The sequence below is a fragment of the Glandiceps talaboti genome, chromosome 12 (genome assembly GCF_964340395.1).
Source record: "Glandiceps talaboti chromosome 12, keGlaTala1.1, whole genome shotgun sequence".
NCBI lineage: Eukaryota > Metazoa > Hemichordata > Enteropneusta > Spengelidae > Glandiceps > Glandiceps talaboti.
The window spans coordinates 1,713,945-1,736,091 of NC_135560.1; the positions used below are offsets into that span (position 1 = coordinate 1,713,945).

Below are 22,147 nucleotides of genomic sequence, written 5' to 3' on the forward strand. Positions count from 1 at the left end.
TGGTACACAAGTACTTGATGTCCTACCTATCTTAGTTATCTCTGGTACATAAGTACTTGATGTCCTACCTATCTTAGTTATCTCTGGTACACAAGTACTTGATGTCCTACCTGTCTTAGTTATCTCTGGTACAGAAGTACTTGATGTCCTACCTATCTTAGTTATCTCTGGTACATAAGTACTTGATGTCCTACCTGTCTTAGTTATCTCTGGTACACAAGTACTTGATGTCCTACCTGTCTTAGTTATCTCTGGTACACAAGTACTTGATGTCCTACCTGTCTTAGTTATTTCTGGTACATAAGTACTTGATGTCCTACCTGTCTTAGTTATCTCTGGTACATAAGTACTTGATGTCCTACCTATCTTAGTTATCTCTGGTACATAAGTACTTGATGTCCTACCTATCTTAGTTATCTCTGGTACATAAGTACTTGATGTCCTACCTGTCTTAGTTATCTCTGGTACAGAAGTACTTGATGTCCTACCTGTCTTAGTTATCTCTGGTACACAAGTACTTGATGTCCTACCTGTCTTAGTTATCTCTGGTACATAAGTACTTGATGTCCTACCTATCTTAGTTATCTCTGGTACATAAGTACTTGATGTCCTACCTATCTTAGTTATCTCTGGTACATAAGTACTTGATGTCCTACCTGTCTTAGTTATCTCTGGTACATAAGTACTTGATGTCCTACCTATCTTAGTTATCTCTGGTACATAAGTACTTGATGTCCTACCTGTCTTAGTTATCTCTGGTACATAAGTATTTGATGTCCTACCTGTCTTAGTTATCTCTGGTACATAAGTACTTGATGTCCTACCTATCTTAGTTATCTCTGTTACATAAGTACTTGATGTCCTACCTATCTTAGTTATCTCTGGTACATAAGTACTTGATGTCCTACCTGTCTTAGTTATCTCTGGTACATAAGTACTTGATGTCCTACCTGTCTTAGTTATCTCTGGTACATAAGTACTTGATGTCCTACCTATCTTAGTTATCTCTGGTACATAAGTACTTGATGTCCTACCTATCTTAGTTATCTCTGGTACATAAGTACTTGATGTCCTACCTGTCTTAGTTATCTCTGGTACAGAAGTACTTGATGTCCTACCTGTCTTAGTTATCTCTGGTACACAAGTACTTGATGTCCTACCTGTCTTAGTTATCTCTGGTACATAAGTACTTGATGTCCTACCTATCTTAGTTATCTCTGGTACATAAGTACTTGATGTCCTACCTGTCTTAGTTATCTCTGGTACATAAGTATTTGATGTCCTACCTGTCTTAGTTATCTCTGGTACATAAGTACTTGATGTCCTACCTATCTTAGTTATCTCTGGTACATAAGTACTTGATGTCCTACCTATCTTAGTTATCTCTGGTACATAAGTACTTGATGTCCTACCTGTCTTAGTTATCTCTGGTACAGAAGTACTTGATGTCCTACCTATCTTAGTTATCTCTGGTACATAAGTACTTGATGTCCTACCTATCTTAGTTATCTCTGGTACATAAGTACTTGATGTCCTACCTATCTTAGTTATCTCTGGTACATAAGTACTTGATGTCCTACCTATCTTAGTTATCTCTGGTACACAAGTACTTGATGTCCTACCTGTCTTAGTTATCTCTGGTACACAAGTACTTGATGTCCTACCTGTCTTAGTTATCTCTGGTACACAAGTACTTGATGTCCTACCTATCTTAGTTATCTCTGGTACATAAGTACTTGATGTCCTACCTATCTTAGTTATCTCTGGTACATAAGTACTTGATGTCCTACCTGTCTTAGTTATCTCTGGTACATAAGTACTTGATGTCCTACCTGTCTTAGTTATCTCTGTTACACAAGTACTTGATGTCCTACCTGTCTTAGTTATCTCTGGTACATAAGTACTTGATGTCCTACCTATCTTAGTTATCTCTGGTACATAAGTACTTGATGTCCTACCTATCTTAGTTATCTCGGGTACACAAGTACTTGATGTCCTACCTGTCTTAGTTATCTCTGGTACAGAAGTACTTGATGTCCTACCTATCTTAGTTATCTCTGATACACAAGTACTTGATGTCCTACCTGTCTTAGTTATCTCTGGTACATAAGTACTTGATGTCCTACCTATCTTAGTTATCTCTGGTACACAAGTACTTGATGTCCTACCTATCTTAGTTATCTCTGGTACACAAGTACTTGATGTCCTACCTATCTTAGTTATCTCTGGTACATAAGTACTTGATGTCCTACCTGTCTTAGTTATCTCTGGTACACAAGTACTTGATGTCCTACCTGTCTTAGTTATCTCTGGTACATAAGTACTTGATGTCCTACCTATCTTAGTTATCTCTGGTACACAAGTACTTGATGTCCTACCTATCTTAGTTATCTCTGGTACACAAGTACTTGATGTCCTACCTATCTTAGTTATCTCTGGTACACAAGTACTTGATGTCCTACCTATCTTAGTTATCTCTGTTACATAAGTACTTGATGTCCTACCAGTCTTAGTTATCTCTGGTACATAAGTACTTGATGTCCTACCTGTCTTAGTTGTCTCTGGTACATAAGTACTTGATGTCCTACCTGTCTTAGTTATCTCTGGTACATAAGTACTTGATGTCCTACCTATCTTAGTTATCTCTGGTACATAAGTACTTGATGTCCTACCTATCTTAGTTATCTCTGTTACACAAGTACTTGATGTCCTACCTGTCTTAGTTATCTCTGGTACACAAGTACTTGATGTCCTACCTGTCTTAGTTATCTCTGGTACATAAGTACTTGATGTCCTACCTATCTTAGTTATCTCTGGTACATAAGTACTTGATGTCCTACCTATCTTAGTTATCTCTGTTACACAAGTACTTGATGTCCTACCTGTCTTAGTTATCTCTGGTACATAAGTACTTGATGTCCTACCTGTCTTAGTTATCTCTGGTACATAAGTACTTGATGTCCTACCTGTCTTAGTTATCTCTGGTACATAAGTACTTGATGTCCTACCTGTCTTAGTTATCTCTGGTACATAAGTACTTGATGTCCTACCTATCTTAGGTATCTCTGGTACATAAGTACTTGATGTCCTACCTATCTTAGTTGTCTCTGGTACATAAGTACTTGATGTCCTACCTGTCTTAGTTATCTCTGGTACACAAGTACTTGATGTCCTACCTATCTTAGTTATCTCTGGTACATAAGTACTTGATGTCCTACCTGTCTTAGTTATCTCTGGTACACAAGTACTTGATGTCCTACCTGTCTTAGTTATTTCTGGTACATAAGTACTTGATGTCCTACCTGTCTTAGTTATCTCTGATACACAAGTACTTGATGTCCTACCTGTCTTAGTTATCTCTGTTACACAAGTACTTGATGTCCTACCTGTCTTAGTTATTTCTGGTACATAAGTACTTGATGTCCTACCTGTCTTAGTTATTTCTGGTACATAAGTACTTGATGTCCTACCTGTCTTAGTTATCTCTGGTACACAAGTACTTGATGTCCTACCTGTCTTAGTTATCTCTGTTACACAAGTACTTGATGTCCTACCTATCTTAGTTATCTCTGGTACACAAGTACTTGATGTCCTACCTATCTTAGTTATCTCTGGTACACAAGTACTTGATGTCCTACCTGTCTTAGTTATCTCTGGTACACAAGTACTTGATGTCCTACCTATCTTAGTTATCTCTGGTACACAAGTACTTGATGTCCTACCTGTCTTAGTTATCTCTGGTACATAAGTACTTGATGTCCTACCTGTCTTAGTTATCTCTGTTACACAAGTACTTGATGTCCTACCTATCTTAGTTATCTCTGGTACACAAGTACTTGATGTCCTACCTGTCTTAGTTATCTCTGGTACATAAGTACTTGATGTCCTACCTGTCTTAGTTATCTCTGGTACATAAGTACTTGATGTCCTACCTGTCTTAGTTATCTCTGGTACATAAGTACTTGATGTCCTACCTGTCTTAGTTATCTCTGGTACATAAGTACTTGATGTCCTACCTGTCTTAGTTATCTCTGGTACACAAGTACTTGATGTCCTACCTGTCTTAGTTATCTCTGGTACACAAGTACTTGATATCCTACCTATCTTAGTTATCTCTGATACACAAGTACTTGATGTCCTACCTGTCTTAGTTGTCTCTGGTACATAAGTACTTGATGTCCTACCTGTCTTAGTTATCTCTGGTACATAAGTACTTGATGTCCTACCTGTCTTAGTTATCTCTGATACACAAGTACTTGATATCCTACCTATCTTAGTTATCTCTGATACACAAGTACTTGATGTCCTACCTGTCTTAGTTGTCTCTGGTACATAAGTACTTGATGTCCTACCTGTCTTAGTTATCTCTGATACACAAGTACTTGATGTCCTACCTGTCTTAGTTATCTCTGGTACACAAGTACTTGATGTCCTACCTGTCTTAGTTATCTCTGGTACATAAGTACTTGATGTCCTACCTGTCTTAGTTATCTCTGGTACACAAGTACTTGATGTCCTACCTATCTCAGTTATCTCTGGTACACAAGTACTTGATGTCCTACCCGTCTTAGTTATCTCTGGTACATAAGTACTTGATGTCCTACCTGTCTTAGTTATCTCTGATACACAAGTACTTGATGTCCTACCTGTCTTAGTTATCTCTGGTACACAAGTACTTGATGTCCTACCTGTCTTAGTTATCTCTGGTACACAAGTACTTGATGTCCTACCTATCTTAGTTATCTCTGGTACACAAGTACTTGATGTCCTACCTATGTTAGTTATCTCTGGTACATAAGTACTTGATGTCCTACCTGTCTTAGTTATCTCTGGTACACAAGTACTTGATGTCCTACCTATCTTAGTTATCTCTGGTACATAAGTACTTGATGTCCTACCTATCTTAGTTATCTCTGGTACATAAGTACTTGATGTCCTACCTATCTTAGTTATCTCTGATACACAAGTACTTGATGTCCTACCTGTCTTAGTTATCTCTGGTACACAAGTACTTGATGTCCTACCTGTCTTAGTTATCTCTGGTACACAAGTACTTGATGTCCTACCTATCTTAGTTATCTCTGGTACATAAGTACTTGATGTCCTACCTGTCTTAGTTATCTCTGGTACACAAGTACTTGATGTCCTACCTATCTTAGTTATCTCTGGTACACAAGTACTTGATGTCCTACCTGTCTTAGTTATCTCTGGTACACAAGTACTTGATGTCCTACCTGTCTTAGTTATCTCTGGTACATAAGTACTTGATGTCCTACCTATCTTAGTTATCTCTGGTACACAAGTACTTGATGTCCTACCTGTCTTAGTTATCTCTGGTACACAAGTACTTGATGTCCTACCTATCTTAGTTATCTCTGGTACATAAGTACTTGATGTCATACCTGTCTTAGTTATCTCTGGTACACAAGTACTTGATGTCCTACCTATCTTAGTTATCTCTGGTACACAAGTACTTGATGTCCTACCTGTCTTAGTTATCTCTGGTACACAAGTACTTGATGTCCTACCTGTCTTAGTTATCTCTGTTACACAAGTACTTGATGTCCTACCTATCTTAGTTATCTCTGGTACATAAGTACTTGATGTCCTACCTGTCTTAGTTATCTCTGGTACACAAGTACTTGATGTCCTACCTGTCTTAGTTATCTCTGGTACATAAGTACTTGATGTCCTACCTATCTTAGTTATCTCTGGTACACAAGTACTTGATGTCCTACCTATCTTAGTTATCTCTGGTACACAAGTACTTGATGTCCTACCTATCTTAGTTATCTCTGGTACACAAGTACTTGATGTCCTACCTATCTTAGTTATCTCTGTTACATAAGTACTTGATGTCCTACCAGTCTTAGTTATCTCTGGTACATAAGTACTTGATGTCCTACCTGTCTTAGTTGTCTCTGGTACATAAGTACTTGATGTCCTACCTGTCTTAGTTATCTCTGGTACATAAGTACTTGATGTCCTACCTATCTTAGTTATCTCTGGTACATAAGTACTTGATGTCCTACCTATCTTAGTTATCTCTGTTACACAAGTACTTGATGTCCTACCTGTCTTAGTTATCTCTGGTACACAAGTACTTGATGTCCTACCTGTCTTAGTTATCTCTGGTACATAAGTACTTGATGTCCTACCTATCTTAGTTATCTCTGTTACACAAGTACTTGATGTCCTACCTGTCTTAGTTATCTCTGGTACATAAGTACTTGATGTCATACCTGTCTTAGTTATCTCTGGTACATAAGTACTTGATGTCCTACCTGTCTTAGTTATCTCTGGTACACAAGTACTTGATGTCCTACCTATCTTAGTTATCTCTGGTACATAAGTACTTGATGTCCTACCTGTCTTAGTTATCTCTGGTACATAAGTACTTGATGTCCTACCTATCTTAGTTATCTCTGGTACAGAAGTACTTGATGTCCTACCTGTCTTAGTTATCTCTGGTACAGAAGTACTTGATGTCCTACCTATCTTAGTTATCTCTGGTACATAAGTACTTGATGTCCTACCTGTCTTAGTTATCTCTGGTACACAAGTACTTGATGTCCTACCTGTCTGAGTTATCTCTGGTACACAAGTACTTGATGTCCTACCTGTCTTAGTTATTTCTGGTACATAAGTACTTGATGTCCTACCTGTCTTAGTTATCTCTGGTACATAAGTACTTGATGTCCTACCTATCTTAGTTATCTCTGGTACATAAGTACTTGATGTCCTACCTATCTTAGTTATCTCTGGTACATAAGTACTTGATGTCCTACCTGTCTTAGTTATCTCTGGTACAGAAGTACTTGATGTCCTACCTGTCTTAGTTATCTCTGGTACACAAGTACTTGATGTCCTACCTGTCTTAGTTATCTCTGGTACACAAGTACTTGATGTCCTACCTATCTTAGTTATCTCTGGTACATAAGTACTTGATGTCCTACCTATCTTAGTTATCTCTGGTACATAAGTACTTGATGTCCTACCTGTCTTAGTTATCTCTGGTACATAAGTACTTGATGTCCTACCTATCTTAGTTATCTCTGGTACATAAGTACTTGATGTCCTACCTGTCTTAGTTATCTCTGGTACATAAGTATTTGATGTCCTACCTGTCTTAGTTATCTCTGGTACATAAGTACTTGATGTCCTACCTATCTTAGTTATCTCTGGTACATAAGTACTTGATGTCCTACCTGTCTTAGTTATCTCTGGTACATAAGTACTTGATGTCCTACCTATCTTAGTTATCTCTGGTACATAAGTACTTGATGTCCTACCTATCTTAGTTATCTCTGGTACACAAGTACTTGATGTCCTACCTGCCTTAGTTGTCTCTGGTACATAAGTACTTGATGTCCTACCTGTCTTAGTTATCTCTGTTACATAAGTACTTGATGTCCTACCTGTCTTAGTTATCTCTGGTACACAAGTACTTGATGTCCTACCTATCTTAGTTATCTCTGGTACATAAGTACTTGATGTCCTACCTGTCTTAGTTATCTCTGGTACATAAGTACTTGATGTCCTACCTGTCTTAGTTATCTCTGGTACACAAGTACTTGATGTCCTACCTGCCTTAGTTGTCTCTGGTACATAAGTACTTGATGTCCTACCTGTCTTAGTTATCTCTGTTACATAAGTACTTGATGTCCTACCTGTCTTAGTTATCTCTGGTACACAAGTACTTGATGTCCTACCTATCTTAGTTATCTCTGGTACATAAGTACTTGATGTCCTACCTGTCTTAGTTATCTCTGGTACATAAGTACTTGATGTCCTACCTGTCTTAGTTATCTCTGGTACACAAGTACTTGATGTCCTACCTGTCTTAGTTATCTCTGGTACATAAGTACTTGATGTCCTACCTGTCTTAGTTATCTCTGGTACATAAGTACTTGATGTCCTACCTGTCTTAGTTATCTCTGGTACATAAGTACTTGATGTCCTACCTGTCTTAGTTATCTCTGGTACACAAGTACTTGATGTCCTACCTGTCTTAGTTATCTCTGGTACATAAGTACTTGATGTCCTACCTGTCTTAGTTATCTCTGGTACATAAGTACTTGATGTCCTACCTGTCTTAGTTATCTCTGGTACATAAGTACTTGATGTCCTACCTGTCTTAGTTATCTCTGGTACATAAGTACTTGATGTCCTACCTGTCTTAGTTATCTCTGGTACATAAGTACTTGATGTCCTACCTATCTTAGTTATCTCTGGTACAGAAGTACTTGATGTCCTACCTGTCTTAGTTATCTCTGGTACAGAAGTACTTGATGTCCTACCTATCTTAGTTATCTCTGGTACATAAGTACTTGATGTCCTACCTGTCTTAGTTATCTCTGGTACACAAGTACTTGATGTCCTACCTGTCTTAGTTATCTCTGGTACACAAGTACTTGATGTCCTACCTGTCTTAGTTATTTCTGGTACATAAGTACTTGATGTCCTACCTGTCTTAGTTATCTCTGGTACATAAGTACTTGATGTCCTACCTGTCTTAGTTATCTCTGGTACATAAGTACTTGATGTCCTACCTGTCTTAGTTATCTCTGGTACACAAGTACTTGATGTCCTACCTGTCTTAGTTATCTCTGGTACATAAGTACTTGATGTCCTACCTGTCTTAGTTATCTCTGGTACATAAGTACTTGATGTCCTACCTGTCTTAGTTATCTCTGGTACACAAGTACTTGATGTCCTACCTATCTTAGTTATCTCTGGTACATAAGTACTTGATGTCCTACCTATCTTAGTTATCTCTGGTACATAAGTACTTGATGTCCTACCTGTCTTAGTTATCTCTGGTACAGAAGTACTTGATGTCCTACCTGTCTTAGTTATCTCTGGTACAGAAGTACTTGATGTCCTACCTGTCTTAGTTATCTCTGGTACATAAGTACTTGATGTCCTACCTGTCTTAGTTATCTCTGGTACACAAGTACTTGATGTCCTACCTGTCTTAGTTATCTCTGGTACACAAGTACTTGATGTCCTACCTGTCTTAGTTATTTCTGGTACATAAGTACTTGATGTCCTACCTGTCTTAGTTATCTCTGGTACATAAGTACTTGATGTCCTACCTATCTTAGTTATCTCTGGTACATAAGTACTTGATGTCCTACCTATCTTAGTTATCTCTGGTACATAAGTACTTGATGTCCTACCTGTCTTAGTTATCTCTGGTACATAAGTACTTGATGTCCTACCTATCTTAGTTATCTCTGGTACATAAGTACTTGATGTCCTACCTATCTTAGTTATCTCTGGTACATAAGTACTTGATGTCCTACCTGTCTTAGTTATCTCTGGTACATAAGTACTTGATGTCCTACCTATCTTAGTTATCTCTGGTACATAAGTACTTGATGTCCTACCTGTCTTAGTTATCTCTGGTACATAAGTATTTGATGTCCTACCTGTCTTAGTTATCTCTGGTACATAAGTACTTGATGTCCTACCTATCTTAGTTATCTCTGGTACATAAGTACTTGATGTCCTACCTATCTTAGTTATCTCTGGTACATAAGTACTTGATGTCCTACCTGTCTTAGTTATCTCTGGTACATAAGTACTTGATGTCCTACCTGTCTTAGTTATCTCTGGTACATAAGTACTTGATGTCCTACCTATCTTAGTTATCTCTGGTACATAAGTACTTGATGTCCTACCTATCTTAGTTATCTCTGGTACATAAGTACTTGATGTCCTACCTGTCTTAGTTATCTCTGGTACAGAAGTACTTGATGTCCTACCTGTCTTAGTTATCTCTGGTACACAAGTACTTGATGTCCTACCTGTCTTAGTTATCTCTGGTACACAAGTACTTGATGTCCTACCTATCTTAGTTATCTCTGGTACATAAGTACTTGATGTCCTACCTGTCTTAGTTATCTCTGGTACATAAGTATTTGATGTCCTACCTGTCTTAGTTATCTCTGGTACATAAGTACTTGATGTCCTACCTATTCTTAGTTATCTCTGGTACATAAGTACTTGATGTCCTACCTATCTTAGTTATCTCTGGTACATAAGTACTTGATGTCCTACCTGTCTTAGTTATCTCTGGTACAGAAGTACTTGATGTCCTACCTATCTTAGTTATCTCTGGTACATAAGTACTTGATGTCCTACCTATCTTAGTTATCTCTGGTACATAAGTACTTGATGTCCTACCTATCTTAGTTATCTCTGGTACATAAGTACTTGATGTCCTACCTATCTTAGTTATCTCTGGTACACAAGTACTTGATGTCCTACCTGTCTTAGTTATCTCTGGTACACAAGTACTTGATGTCCTACCTGTCTTAGTTATCTCTGGTACACAAGTACTTGATGTCCTACCTATCTTAGTTATCTCTGGTACATAAGTACTTGATGTCCTACCTATCTTAGTTATCTCTGGTACATAAGTACTTGATGTCCTACCTGTCTTAGTTATCTCTGGTACATAAGTACTTGATGTCCTACCTGTCTTAGTTATCTCTGTTACACAAGTACTTGATGTCCTACCTGTCTTAGTTATCTCTGGTACATAAGTACTTGATGTCCTACCTATCTTAGTTATCTCTGGTACATAAGTACTTGATGTCCTACCTATCTTAGTTATCTCTGGTACACAAGTACTTGATGTCCTACCTGTCTTAGTTATCTCTGGTACAGAAGTACTTGATGTCCTACCTATCTTAGTTATCTCTGATACACAAGTACTTGATGTCCTACCTGTCTTAGTTATCTCTGGTACATAAGTACTTGATGTCCTACCTATCTTAGTTATCTCTGGTACACAAGTACTTGATGTCCTACCTATCTTAGTTATCTCTGGTACACAAGTACTTGATGTCCTACCTATCTTAGTTATCTCTGGTACATAAGTACTTGATGTCCTACCTGTCTTAGTTATCTCTGGTACACAAGTACTTGATGTCCTACCTGTCTTAGTTATCTCTGGTACATAAGTACTTGATGTCCTACCTATCTTAGTTATCTCTGGTACACAAGTACTTGATGTCCTACCTATCTTAGTTATCTCTGGTACACAAGTACTTGATGTCCTACCTATCTTAGTTATCTCTGGTACACAAGTACTTGATGTCCTACCTATCTTAGTTATCTCTGTTACATAAGTACTTGATGTCCTACCAGTCTTAGTTATCTCTGGTACATAAGTACTTGATGTCCTACCTGTCTTAGTTGTCTCTGGTACATAAGTACTTGATGTCCTACCTGTCTTAGTTATCTCTGGTACATAAGTACTTGATGTCCTACCTATCTTAGTTATCTCTGGTACACAAGTACTTGATGTCCTACCTATCTTAGTTATCTCTGTTACACAAGTACTTGATGTCCTACCTGTCTTAGTTATCTCTGGTACACAAGTACTTGATGTCCTACCTGTCTTAGTTATCTCTGGTACATAAGTACTTGATGCCCTACCTATCTTAGTTATCTCTGTTACAGAAGTACTTGATGTCCTACCTGTCTTAGTTGTCTCTGGTACAGAAGTACTTGATGTCCTACCTGTCTTAGTTATCTCTGGTACACAAGTACTTGATGTCCTACCTGTCTTAGTTATCTCTGGTACACAAGTACTTGATGTCCTACCTATCTTAGTTATCTCTGGTACATAAGTACTTGATGTCCTACCTGTCTTAGTTATCTCTGGTACATAAGTATTTGATGTCCTACCTGTCTTAGTTATCTCTGGTACATAAGTACTTGATGTCCTACCTATTCTTAGTTATCTCTGGTACATAAGTACTTGATGTCCTACCTATCTTAGTTATCTCTGGTACATAAGTACTTGATGTCCTACCTGTCTTAGTTATCTCTGGTACAGAAGTACTTGATGTCCTACCTATCTTAGTTATCTCTGGTACATAAGTACTTGATGTCCTACCTATCTTAGTTATCTCTGGTACATAAGTACTTGATGTCCTACCTATCTTAGTTATCTCTGGTACATAAGTACTTGATGTCCTACCTATCTTAGTTATCTCTGGTACACAAGTACTTGATGTCCTACCTGTCTTAGTTATCTCTGGTACACAAGTACTTGATGTCCTACCTGTCTTAGTTATCTCTGGTACACAAGTACTTGATGTCCTACCTATCTTAGTTATCTCTGGTACATAAGTACTTGATGTCCTACCTATCTTAGTTATCTCTGGTACATAAGTACTTGATGTCCTACCTGTCTTAGTTATCTCTGGTACATAAGTACTTGATGTCCTACCTGTCTTAGTTATCTCTGTTACACAAGTACTTGATGTCCTACCTGTCTTAGTTATCTCTGGTACATAAGTACTTGATGTCCTACCTATCTTAGTTATCTCTGGTACATAAGTACTTGATGTCCTACCTATCTTAGTTATCTCTGGTACACAAGTACTTGATGTCCTACCTGTCTTAGTTATCTCTGGTACAGAAGTACTTGATGTCCTACCTATCTTAGTTATCTCTGATACACAAGTACTTGATGTCCTACCTGTCTTAGTTATCTCTGGTACATAAGTACTTGATGTCCTACCTATCTTAGTTATCTCTGGTACACAAGTACTTGATGTCCTACCTATCTTAGTTATCTCTGGTACACAAGTACTTGATGTCCTACCTATCTTAGTTATCTCTGGTACATAAGTACTTGATGTCCTACCTGTCTTAGTTATCTCTGGTACACAAGTACTTGATGTCCTACCTGTCTTAGTTATCTCTGGTACATAAGTACTTGATGTCCTACCTATCTTAGTTATCTCTGGTACACAAGTACTTGATGTCCTACCTATCTTAGTTATCTCTGGTACACAAGTACTTGATGTCCTACCTATCTTAGTTATCTCTGGTACACAAGTACTTGATGTCCTACCTATCTTAGTTATCTCTGTTACATAAGTACTTGATGTCCTACCAGTCTTAGTTATCTCTGGTACATAAGTACTTGATGTCCTACCTGTCTTAGTTGTCTCTGGTACATAAGTACTTGATGTCCTACCTGTCTTAGTTATCTCTGGTACATAAGTACTTGATGTCCTACCTATCTTAGTTATCTCTGGTACATAAGTACTTGATGTCCTACCTATCTTAGTTATCTCTGTTACACAAGTACTTGATGTCCTACCTGTCTTAGTTATCTCTGGTACACAAGTACTTGATGTCCTACCTGTCTTAGTTATCTCTGGTACATAAGTACTTGATGTCCTACCTATCTTAGTTATCTCTGGTACATAAGTACTTGATGTCCTACCTATCTTAGTTATCTCTGTTACACAAGTACTTGATGTCCTACCTGTCTTAGTTATCTCTGGTACATAAGTACTTGATGTCCTACCTGTCTTAGTTATCTCTGTTACACAAGTACTTGATGTCCTACCTGTCTTAGTTATCTCTGGTACACAAGTACTTGATGTCCTACCTGTCTTAGTTATCTCTGGTACATAAGTACTTGATGTCCTACCTGTCTTAGTTATCTCTGGTACACAAGTACTTGATGTCCTACCTATCTTAGTTATCTCTGGTACAGAAGTACTTGATGTCCTACCTGTCTTAGTTATCTCTGGTACACAAGTACTTGATGTCCTACCTATCTTAGTTATCTCTGGTACATAAGTACTTGATGTCCTACCTGTCTTAGTTATCTCTGGTACACAAGTACTTGATGTCCTACCTGTCTTAGTTATCTCTGGTACACAAGTACTTGATGTCCTACCTGTCTTAGTTATTTCTGGTACATAAGTACTTGATGTCCTACCTGTCTTAGTTATCTCTGGTACATAAGTACTTGATGTCCTACCTATCTTAGTTATCTCTGGTACATAAGTACTTGATGTCCTACCTATCTTAGTTATCTCTGGTACATAAGTACTTGATGTCCTACCTGTCTTAGTTATCTCTGGTACAGAAGTACTTGATGTCCTACCTGTCTTAGTTATCTCTGGTACACAAGTACTTGATGTCCTACCTGTCTTAGTTATCTCTGTTACACAAGTACTTGATGTCCTACCTATCTTAGTTATCTCTGGTACATAAGTACTTGATGTCCTACCTATCTTAGTTATCTCTGGTACATAAGTACTTGATGTCCTACCTGTCTTAGTTATCTCTGGTACATAAGTACTTGATGTCCTACCTATCTTAGTTATCTCTGGTACATAAGTACTTGATGTCCTACCTGTCTTAGTTATCTCTGGTACATAAGTATTTGATGTCCTACCTGTCTTAGTTATCTCTGGTACATAAGTACTTGATGTCCTACCTATCTTAGTTATCTCTGGTACATAAGTACTTGATGTCCTACCTATCTTAGTTATCTCTGGTACATAAGTACTTGATGTCCTACCTGTCTTAGTTATCTCTGGTACATAAGTACTTGATGTCCTACCTATCTTAGTTATCTCTGGTACATAAGTACTTGATGTCCTACCTATCTTAGTTATCTCTGGTACACAAGTACTTGATGTCCTACCTGTCTTAGTTATCTCTGGTACATAAGTACTTGATGTCCTACCTGTCTTAGTTATCTCTGGTACACAAGTACTTGATGTCCTACCTATCTTAGTTATCTCTGTTACACAAGTACTTGATGTCCTACCTGTCTTAGTTATCTCTGGTACATAAGTACTTGATGTCCTACCTGTCTTAGTTATCTCTGGTACACAAGTACTTGATGTCCTACCTATCTTAGTTATCTCTGGTACATAAGTACTTGATGTCCTACCTATCTTAGTTATCTCTGGTACATAAGTACTTGATGTCCTACCTATCTTAGTTATCTCTGGTACATAAGTACTTGATGTCCTACCTATCTTAGTTATCTCTGGTACATAAGTACTTGATGTCCTACCTGTCTTAGTTATCTCTGGTACATAAGTACTTGATGTCCTACCTGTCTTAGTTATCTCTGTTACACAAGTACTTGATGTCCTACCTGTCTTAGTTATCTCTGGTACATAAGTACTTGATGTCCTACCTATCTTAGTTATCTCTGGTACATAAGTACTTGATGTCCTACCTATCTTAGTTATCTCTGGTACACAAGTACTTGATGTCCTACCTGTCTTAGTTATCTCTGGTACAGAAGTACTTGATGTCCTACCTATCTTAGTTATCTCTGATACACAAGTACTTGATGTCCTACCTGTCTTAGTTATCTCTGGTACATAAGTACTTGATGTCCTACCTATCTTAGTTATCTCTGGTACACAAGTACTTGATGTCCTACCTATCTTAGTTATCTCTGGTACACAAGTACTTGATGTCCTACCTATCTTAGTTATCTCTGGTACACAAGTACTTGATGTCCTACCTATCTTAGTTATCTCTGGTACACAAGTACTTGATGTCCTACCTGTCTTAGTTATCTCTGGTACACAAGTACTTGATGTCCTACCTATCTTAGTTATCTCTGGTACATAAGTACTTGATGTCCTACCTGTCTTAGTTATCTCTGGTACACAAGTACTTGATGTCCTACCTGTCTTAGTTGTCTCTGATGCAGCCATACTTTCAGTAAAACAACACCTTCCTTCATTCCAGTAGAATCATGGAGTCCATCAGAAACACACTGGAAGCACTGGTCCATTACCATATCCTTGGCAACAGAATCATTGTAATGAGGAGTTGGTAAATCTGAAAAATTAGAACAAATAGACACCATTCCACAATTACAACTTCCAGGTACTCTTGCTCCTTCTTATGGTCATAGATCATATCTGAGATTTAAATCTATAAATAGTATACCATCAACAATTACGTTGACTAACACAAAAACAGAAATTACTAAACAGAAGAAAACACCCATACACATTCTCCACAGAAAAACAAAAAATAGATCAGGGAGTGTATTGTATGAGGTAGTATGTGGTGATGCTGTACATCAACATCCACTGATAAATGTCGGCATACACCATGTATGTCACAGTTTGTCAAAAGTAGTTTTGGAATATTTTACCTTGCTTGTGTGCTACCTTTTGTGTCATAAACCAGTTATGTCTTATATTGTTTCTGTCGGGATGGAATCTGGTCAATTTCCAGAAGTTATCAGCAGGACCCACATGAAGTCGTATGCTAAGTGACTCACCAATTTCACCTGAATCAAGAGATAAATTTTTTTTAATATATGTTTCTGTCCAAAAACATTTCGCATGATGTGTTTCTTGCGCATTGGGATAGATTTCATTTTAACATGCCATTATGGATCACATGCAAAGCAACATGAAGTGAAAATATCATTTTTGAGCTAAAGTATCAAATAAATTCGCTAAAAATAGAAATTAATCATATCAACTTGGCGTGACTAAACCTGAATAGCCTCCCCCCAAGAACATGCACAACAAACATCAAAGCATTCTCCCCTCAGGAACATGCACACCAAATATCAAAGGATTTTACTTACCATGTAAACTCTGCTATCTAATACTAGTTATCATTTTACTTACCATGTAAACTCTGCTATCTAATACTAGTTATCATTTTACTTACCATATAAACTCTGCTATCTAATACTAGTTATCATTTTACTTACCATGTAAACTCTGCTATCTAATACTAGTTATCATTTTACTTACCATATAAACTCTGCTATCTAATACTAGTTATCATTTTACTTACCATATAAACTCTGCTATCTAATACTAGTTATCATTTTACTTACCATATAAACTCTGCTATCTAATACTAGTTATCATTTTACTTACCATGTAAACTCTGCTATCTAATACTAGTTATCATTTTACTTACCATGTAAACTCTGCTATCTAATACTAGTTATCATTTTATTTACCATATAAAGTCTGCTATCTAATACTAGTTATCATTTTACTTACCATGTAAACTCTGCTATCTAATACTAGTTATCACTTTACTTACCATGTCAAGTCTGCTATCTAATACTAGTTATCATTTTACTTACCATATAAACTCTGCTATCTAATACTAGTTATCATTTTACTTACCATATAAACTCTGCTATCTAATACTAGTTATCATTTTACTTACCATGTAAACTCTGCTATCTAATACTAGTTATCATTTTACTTACCATATAAACTCTGCTATCTAATACTAGTTATCATTTTACTTACCATATAAACTCTGCTATCTAATACTAGTTATCATTTTACTTACCATATAAACTCTGCTATCTAATACTAGTTATCATTTTACTTACCATGTAAACTCTGCTATCTAATACTAGTTATCATTTTACTTACCATGTAAACTCTGCTATCTAATACTAGTTATCATTTTATTTACCATATAAAGTCTGCTATCTAATACTAGTTATCATTTTACTTACCATGTAAACTCTGCTATCTAATACTAGTTATCACTTTACTTACCATGTCAAGTCTGCTATCTAATACTAGTTATCATTTTACTTACCATATAAACTCTGCTATCTAATACTAGTTATCATTTTACTTACCATATAAACTCTGCTATCTAATACTAGTTATCATTTTACTTACCATGTCAAGTCTGCTATCTAATACTAGGAATCATTTTACTTACCATGTTCAGTGTGCTATCTAATACTAGTTATCATTTTACTTACCATATAAACTCTGCTATCTAATACTAGTTATCATTTTACTTACCATGTAAAGTCTGCTATCTAATACTAGTTAACATTTTACTTACCATGTTCAGTGTGCTATCTAATACTAGTTATCATTTTACTTACCATATGGGTTATAAAGTCTGCTATCTAATACTAGTTATCATTTTACTTACCATATAAACTCTGTTATCTAATACTAGTTATCATTTTACTTACCATATAAAGTCTGCTATCTAATACTAGTTATCATTTTACTTACCATGTAAACTCTGCTATCCAATACTAGTTATCATTTTATTTACCATATAAAGTCTGCTATCTAATACTAGTTATCATTTTACTTACCATATAAACTCTGCTATCTAATACTAGTTATCATTTTACTTACCATGTAAACTCTGCTATCTAATACTAGTTATCATTTTACTTACCATATAAACTCTGCTATCTAATACTAGTTATCATTTTACTTACCATATATACTCTGCTATCTAATACTAGTTATCATTTTACTTACCATATAAACTCTGCTATCTAATACTAGTTATCATTTTACTTACCATATAAACTCTGCTATCTAATACTAGTTATCATTTTACTTACCATGTTCAGTGTGCTATCCAATACTAGTTATCATTTTACTTACCATATAAACTCTGCTATCTAATACTAGTTATCATTTTACTTACCATATAAACTCTGCTATCTAATACTAGTTATCATTTTATTTACCATATAAAGTCTGCTATCTAATACTAGTTATCATTTTACTTACCATGTAAACTCTATCTAATACTAGTTATCACTTTACTTACCATGTCAAGTCTGCTATCTAATACTAGTTATCATTTTACTTACCATATAAACTCTGCTATCTAATACTAGTTATCATTTTACTTACCATATAAACTCTGCTATCTAATACTAGTTATCATTTTACTTACCATGTCAAGTCTGCTATCTAATACTAGGAATCATTTTACTTACCATGTTCAGTGTGCTATCTAATACTAGTTATCATTTTACTTACCATATAAACTCTGCTATCTAATACTAGTTATCATTTTACTTACCATGTAAAGTCTGCTATCTAATACTAGTTAACATTTTACTTACCATGTTCAGTGTGCTATCTAATACTAGTTATCATTTTACTTACCATATGGGTTATAAAGTCTGCTATCTAATACTAGTTATCATTTTACTTACCATATAAACTCTGTTATCTAATACTAGTTATCATTTTACTTACCATATAAAGTCTGCTATCTAATACTAGTTATCATTTTACTTACCATGTAAACTCTGCTATCCAATACTAGTTATCATTTTATTTACCATATAAAGTCTGCTATCTAATACTAGTTATCATTTTACTTACCATATATACTCTGCTATCTAATACTAGTTATCATTTTACTTACCATATAAACTCTGCTATCTAATACTAGTTATCATTTTACTTACCATGTCAAGTCTGCTATCTAATACTAGTTATCATTTTACTTACCATATAAACTCTGCTATCTAATACTAGTTATCATTTTACTTACCATATAAACTCTGCTATTTAATACTAGTTATCATTTTACTTACCATGTCAAGTCTGCTATCTAATACTAGTTATCATTTTACTTACCATGTCAAGTCTGCTATCTAATACTAGTTATCATTTTACTTACCATATAAAGGCTGCTATCTAATACTAGTTATCATTTTACTTACCATATAAACTCTGCTATCTAATACTAGTTATCATTTTACTTACCATGTCAAGTCTGCTATCTAATACTAGTTATCATTTTACTTACCATATAAAGGCTGCTATCTAATACTAGTTATCATTTTACTTACCATGTCAAGTCTGCTATCTAATACTAGTTATCATTTTACTTACCATGTAAACTCTGCTATCTAATACTAGTTATCATTTTACTTACCATATAAACTCTGCTATCTAATACTAGTTATCATTTTACTTACCATATAAAGGCTGCTATCTAATACTAGTTATCATTTTACTTACCATAAAAAGTCTGCTATCTAATACTAGTTATCATTTTACTTACCATAAAAAGTCTGCTATCTAATACTAGTTATCATTTTACTTACTATAAAAAGTCTGCTATCTAATACTAGTTATCATTTTACTTACCATATAAACTCTGCTATCTAATACTAGTTATCATTTTACTTACCATGTAAACTCTGCTATCTAATACTAGTTATCATTTTACTTACCATATAAACTCTGCTATCCAATACTAGTTATCATTTTACTTACCATATAAATTCTGCTATCTAATACTAGGAATCATTTTACTTACCATTTGCAAGAAGAATCAGAATAGGTTTAAAGTAATCTTCATCCATGTATGCAAATCTGATCTTATTTGTGAATTTGGCATTCTGGAGATGATTGGCAATGTGTGCAAGATACAATGCTCTTTTACGATGATACCTGAAGTTCAAGAAGTCTTTTTCTTGCAAGCAACCCTACAATAAAAGAAGACGTCTACAAATGAAAAACAATCGCTATGCATGTTTATAATTTATAATTCAAGTGAAGAGGACAAAGTATGGAACAGTGAGACCATTGCGCATGTATCAGAGACAACATCTATATGTTGAAATTTGCGTCTTCTTTATAGTGTATGATTTGAAAAATTTCATTGAATATTTTCATAATGATTTCATCACATCTATCACTTGTTTCAATAAATAAAATACACATAATGTTAGTATGTCTGATCATCTTTGTCATTACATGTAGTAGTAGTAGTACCATACACATGTAGATAATGCAATGGTAGGGCAGTACTTTACATTATATAGTATTATGGGTAGGGCAGTACTTTACATTATGTAGTATTATGGGTAGGACAGTACTTTACATTATGTAGTATTATGGGTAGGGCAGTACTTTACATTATGTAGTATTATGGGTAGGACAGTACTTTACATTATGTAGTATTATGGGTAGGACAGTACTTTACATTATGTAGTATTATGGGTAGGGCAGTACTTTACATTATGTAGTATTATGGGAAGGGCAGTACTTTATATTATGTAGTATTATGGGTAGGACAGTACTTTACATTATGTAGTATTATGGGTAGGACAGTACTTTACATTATGTAGTATTATGGGTAGGGCAGTACTTTACATTATGTAGTATTATGGGTAGGGCAGTACTTTACATTATGTAGTATTATGGGTAGGACAGTACTTTACATTATGTAGTATTATGGGTAGGACAGTACTTTACATTATGTAGTATTATGGGTAGGGCAGTACTTTACATTATGTAGTATTATGGGTAGGGCAGTACTTTATATTATGTAGTATTATGGGTAGGGCAGTACTTTATATTATGTAGTATTATGGGTAGGACAGTACTTTACATTATGTAGTATTATGGGTAGGGCAGTACTTTACATTATGTAGTATTATGGGTAGGGCAGTACTTTATATTATGTAGTATAATGGGTAAGGCAGTACTTTATATTATGTAGTATTATGGGTAGGGCAGTACTTTATATTATGTAGTATTATGGGTAGGGCAGTACTTTATATTATGTAGTATTATGGGTAGGGCAGTACTTTATATTATGTAGTATTATGGGTTGGGCAGTACTTTATATTATGTAGTATTATGGGTTGGGCAGTACTTTACATTATGTAGTATTATGGGTAGGGCAGTACTTTACATTATGTAGTATTATGGGTTGGGCAGTACTTTATATTATGTAGTATTATGGGTAGTGCAGTACTTTATATTATGTAGTAATATGGGTAGGGCAGTACTTTACATTATGTAGTATTATGGGTAGGACAGTACTTTACATTATGTAGTAATATGGGTAGGGCAGTACTTTACATTATGTAGTATTATGGGTAGGGCAGTACTTTACATTATGTAGTATTATGGGTAGGGCAGTACTTTATATTATGTAGTATTATGGGTAGGGCAGTACTTTATATTGTGTAGTATTATGGGTAGGGCAGTACTTTATATTATGTAGTAATATGGGTTGGGCAGTACTTTACATTATGTAGTAATATGGGTAGGGCAGTACTTTACATTATGTAGTATTATGGGTAGGGCAGTACTTTACATTATGTAGTATTATGGGTAGGGCAGTACTTTACATTATGTAGTATTATGGGTAGGGCAGTACTTTACATTATGTAGTATTATGGGTAGGGCAGTACTTTATATTATGTAGTATTATGGGTAGGGCAGTACTTTACATTATGTAGTATTATGGGTAGGACAGTACTTTATATTATGTAGTATTATGGGTAGGGCAGTACTTTATATTATGTAGTATTATGGGTAGGGCAGTACGTTACATTATGTAGTATTATGGGTAAGGCAGTACGTTACATTATGTAGTATTATGGGTAGGACAGTACTTTACATTATGTAGTATTATGGGTAGGACAGTACTTTATATTATGTAGTATTATGGGTAGGGCAGTACTTTATATTATGTAGTATTATGGGTTGGGCAGTACTTTACATTATGTAGTATTATGGGTAGGACAGTACTTTACATTATGTAGTATTAT

General features: G+C 35.6%; 1 protein-coding gene across 1 annotated transcript in view; it reads right to left on the reverse strand.

Moving 5' to 3' along the window:
• LOC144443264 (nucleolar protein 6-like) overlaps positions 1 to 22,147 on the reverse strand; it is a 167,295-nt gene that overhangs the window by 128,510 nt on the left and 16,638 nt on the right. Inside the window, exons 4-6 of the mRNA XM_078132697.1 lie at positions 19,900 to 20,068; positions 15,962 to 16,099; positions 15,485 to 15,639 (exon numbers count right to left, since the gene is read on the reverse strand). Coding sequence (XP_077988823.1) covers positions 15,485 to 15,639; positions 15,962 to 16,099; positions 19,900 to 20,068 — 462 coding nt within the window. The remainder of the gene's footprint in view (positions 1 to 15,484; positions 15,640 to 15,961; positions 16,100 to 19,899; positions 20,069 to 22,147) is intronic.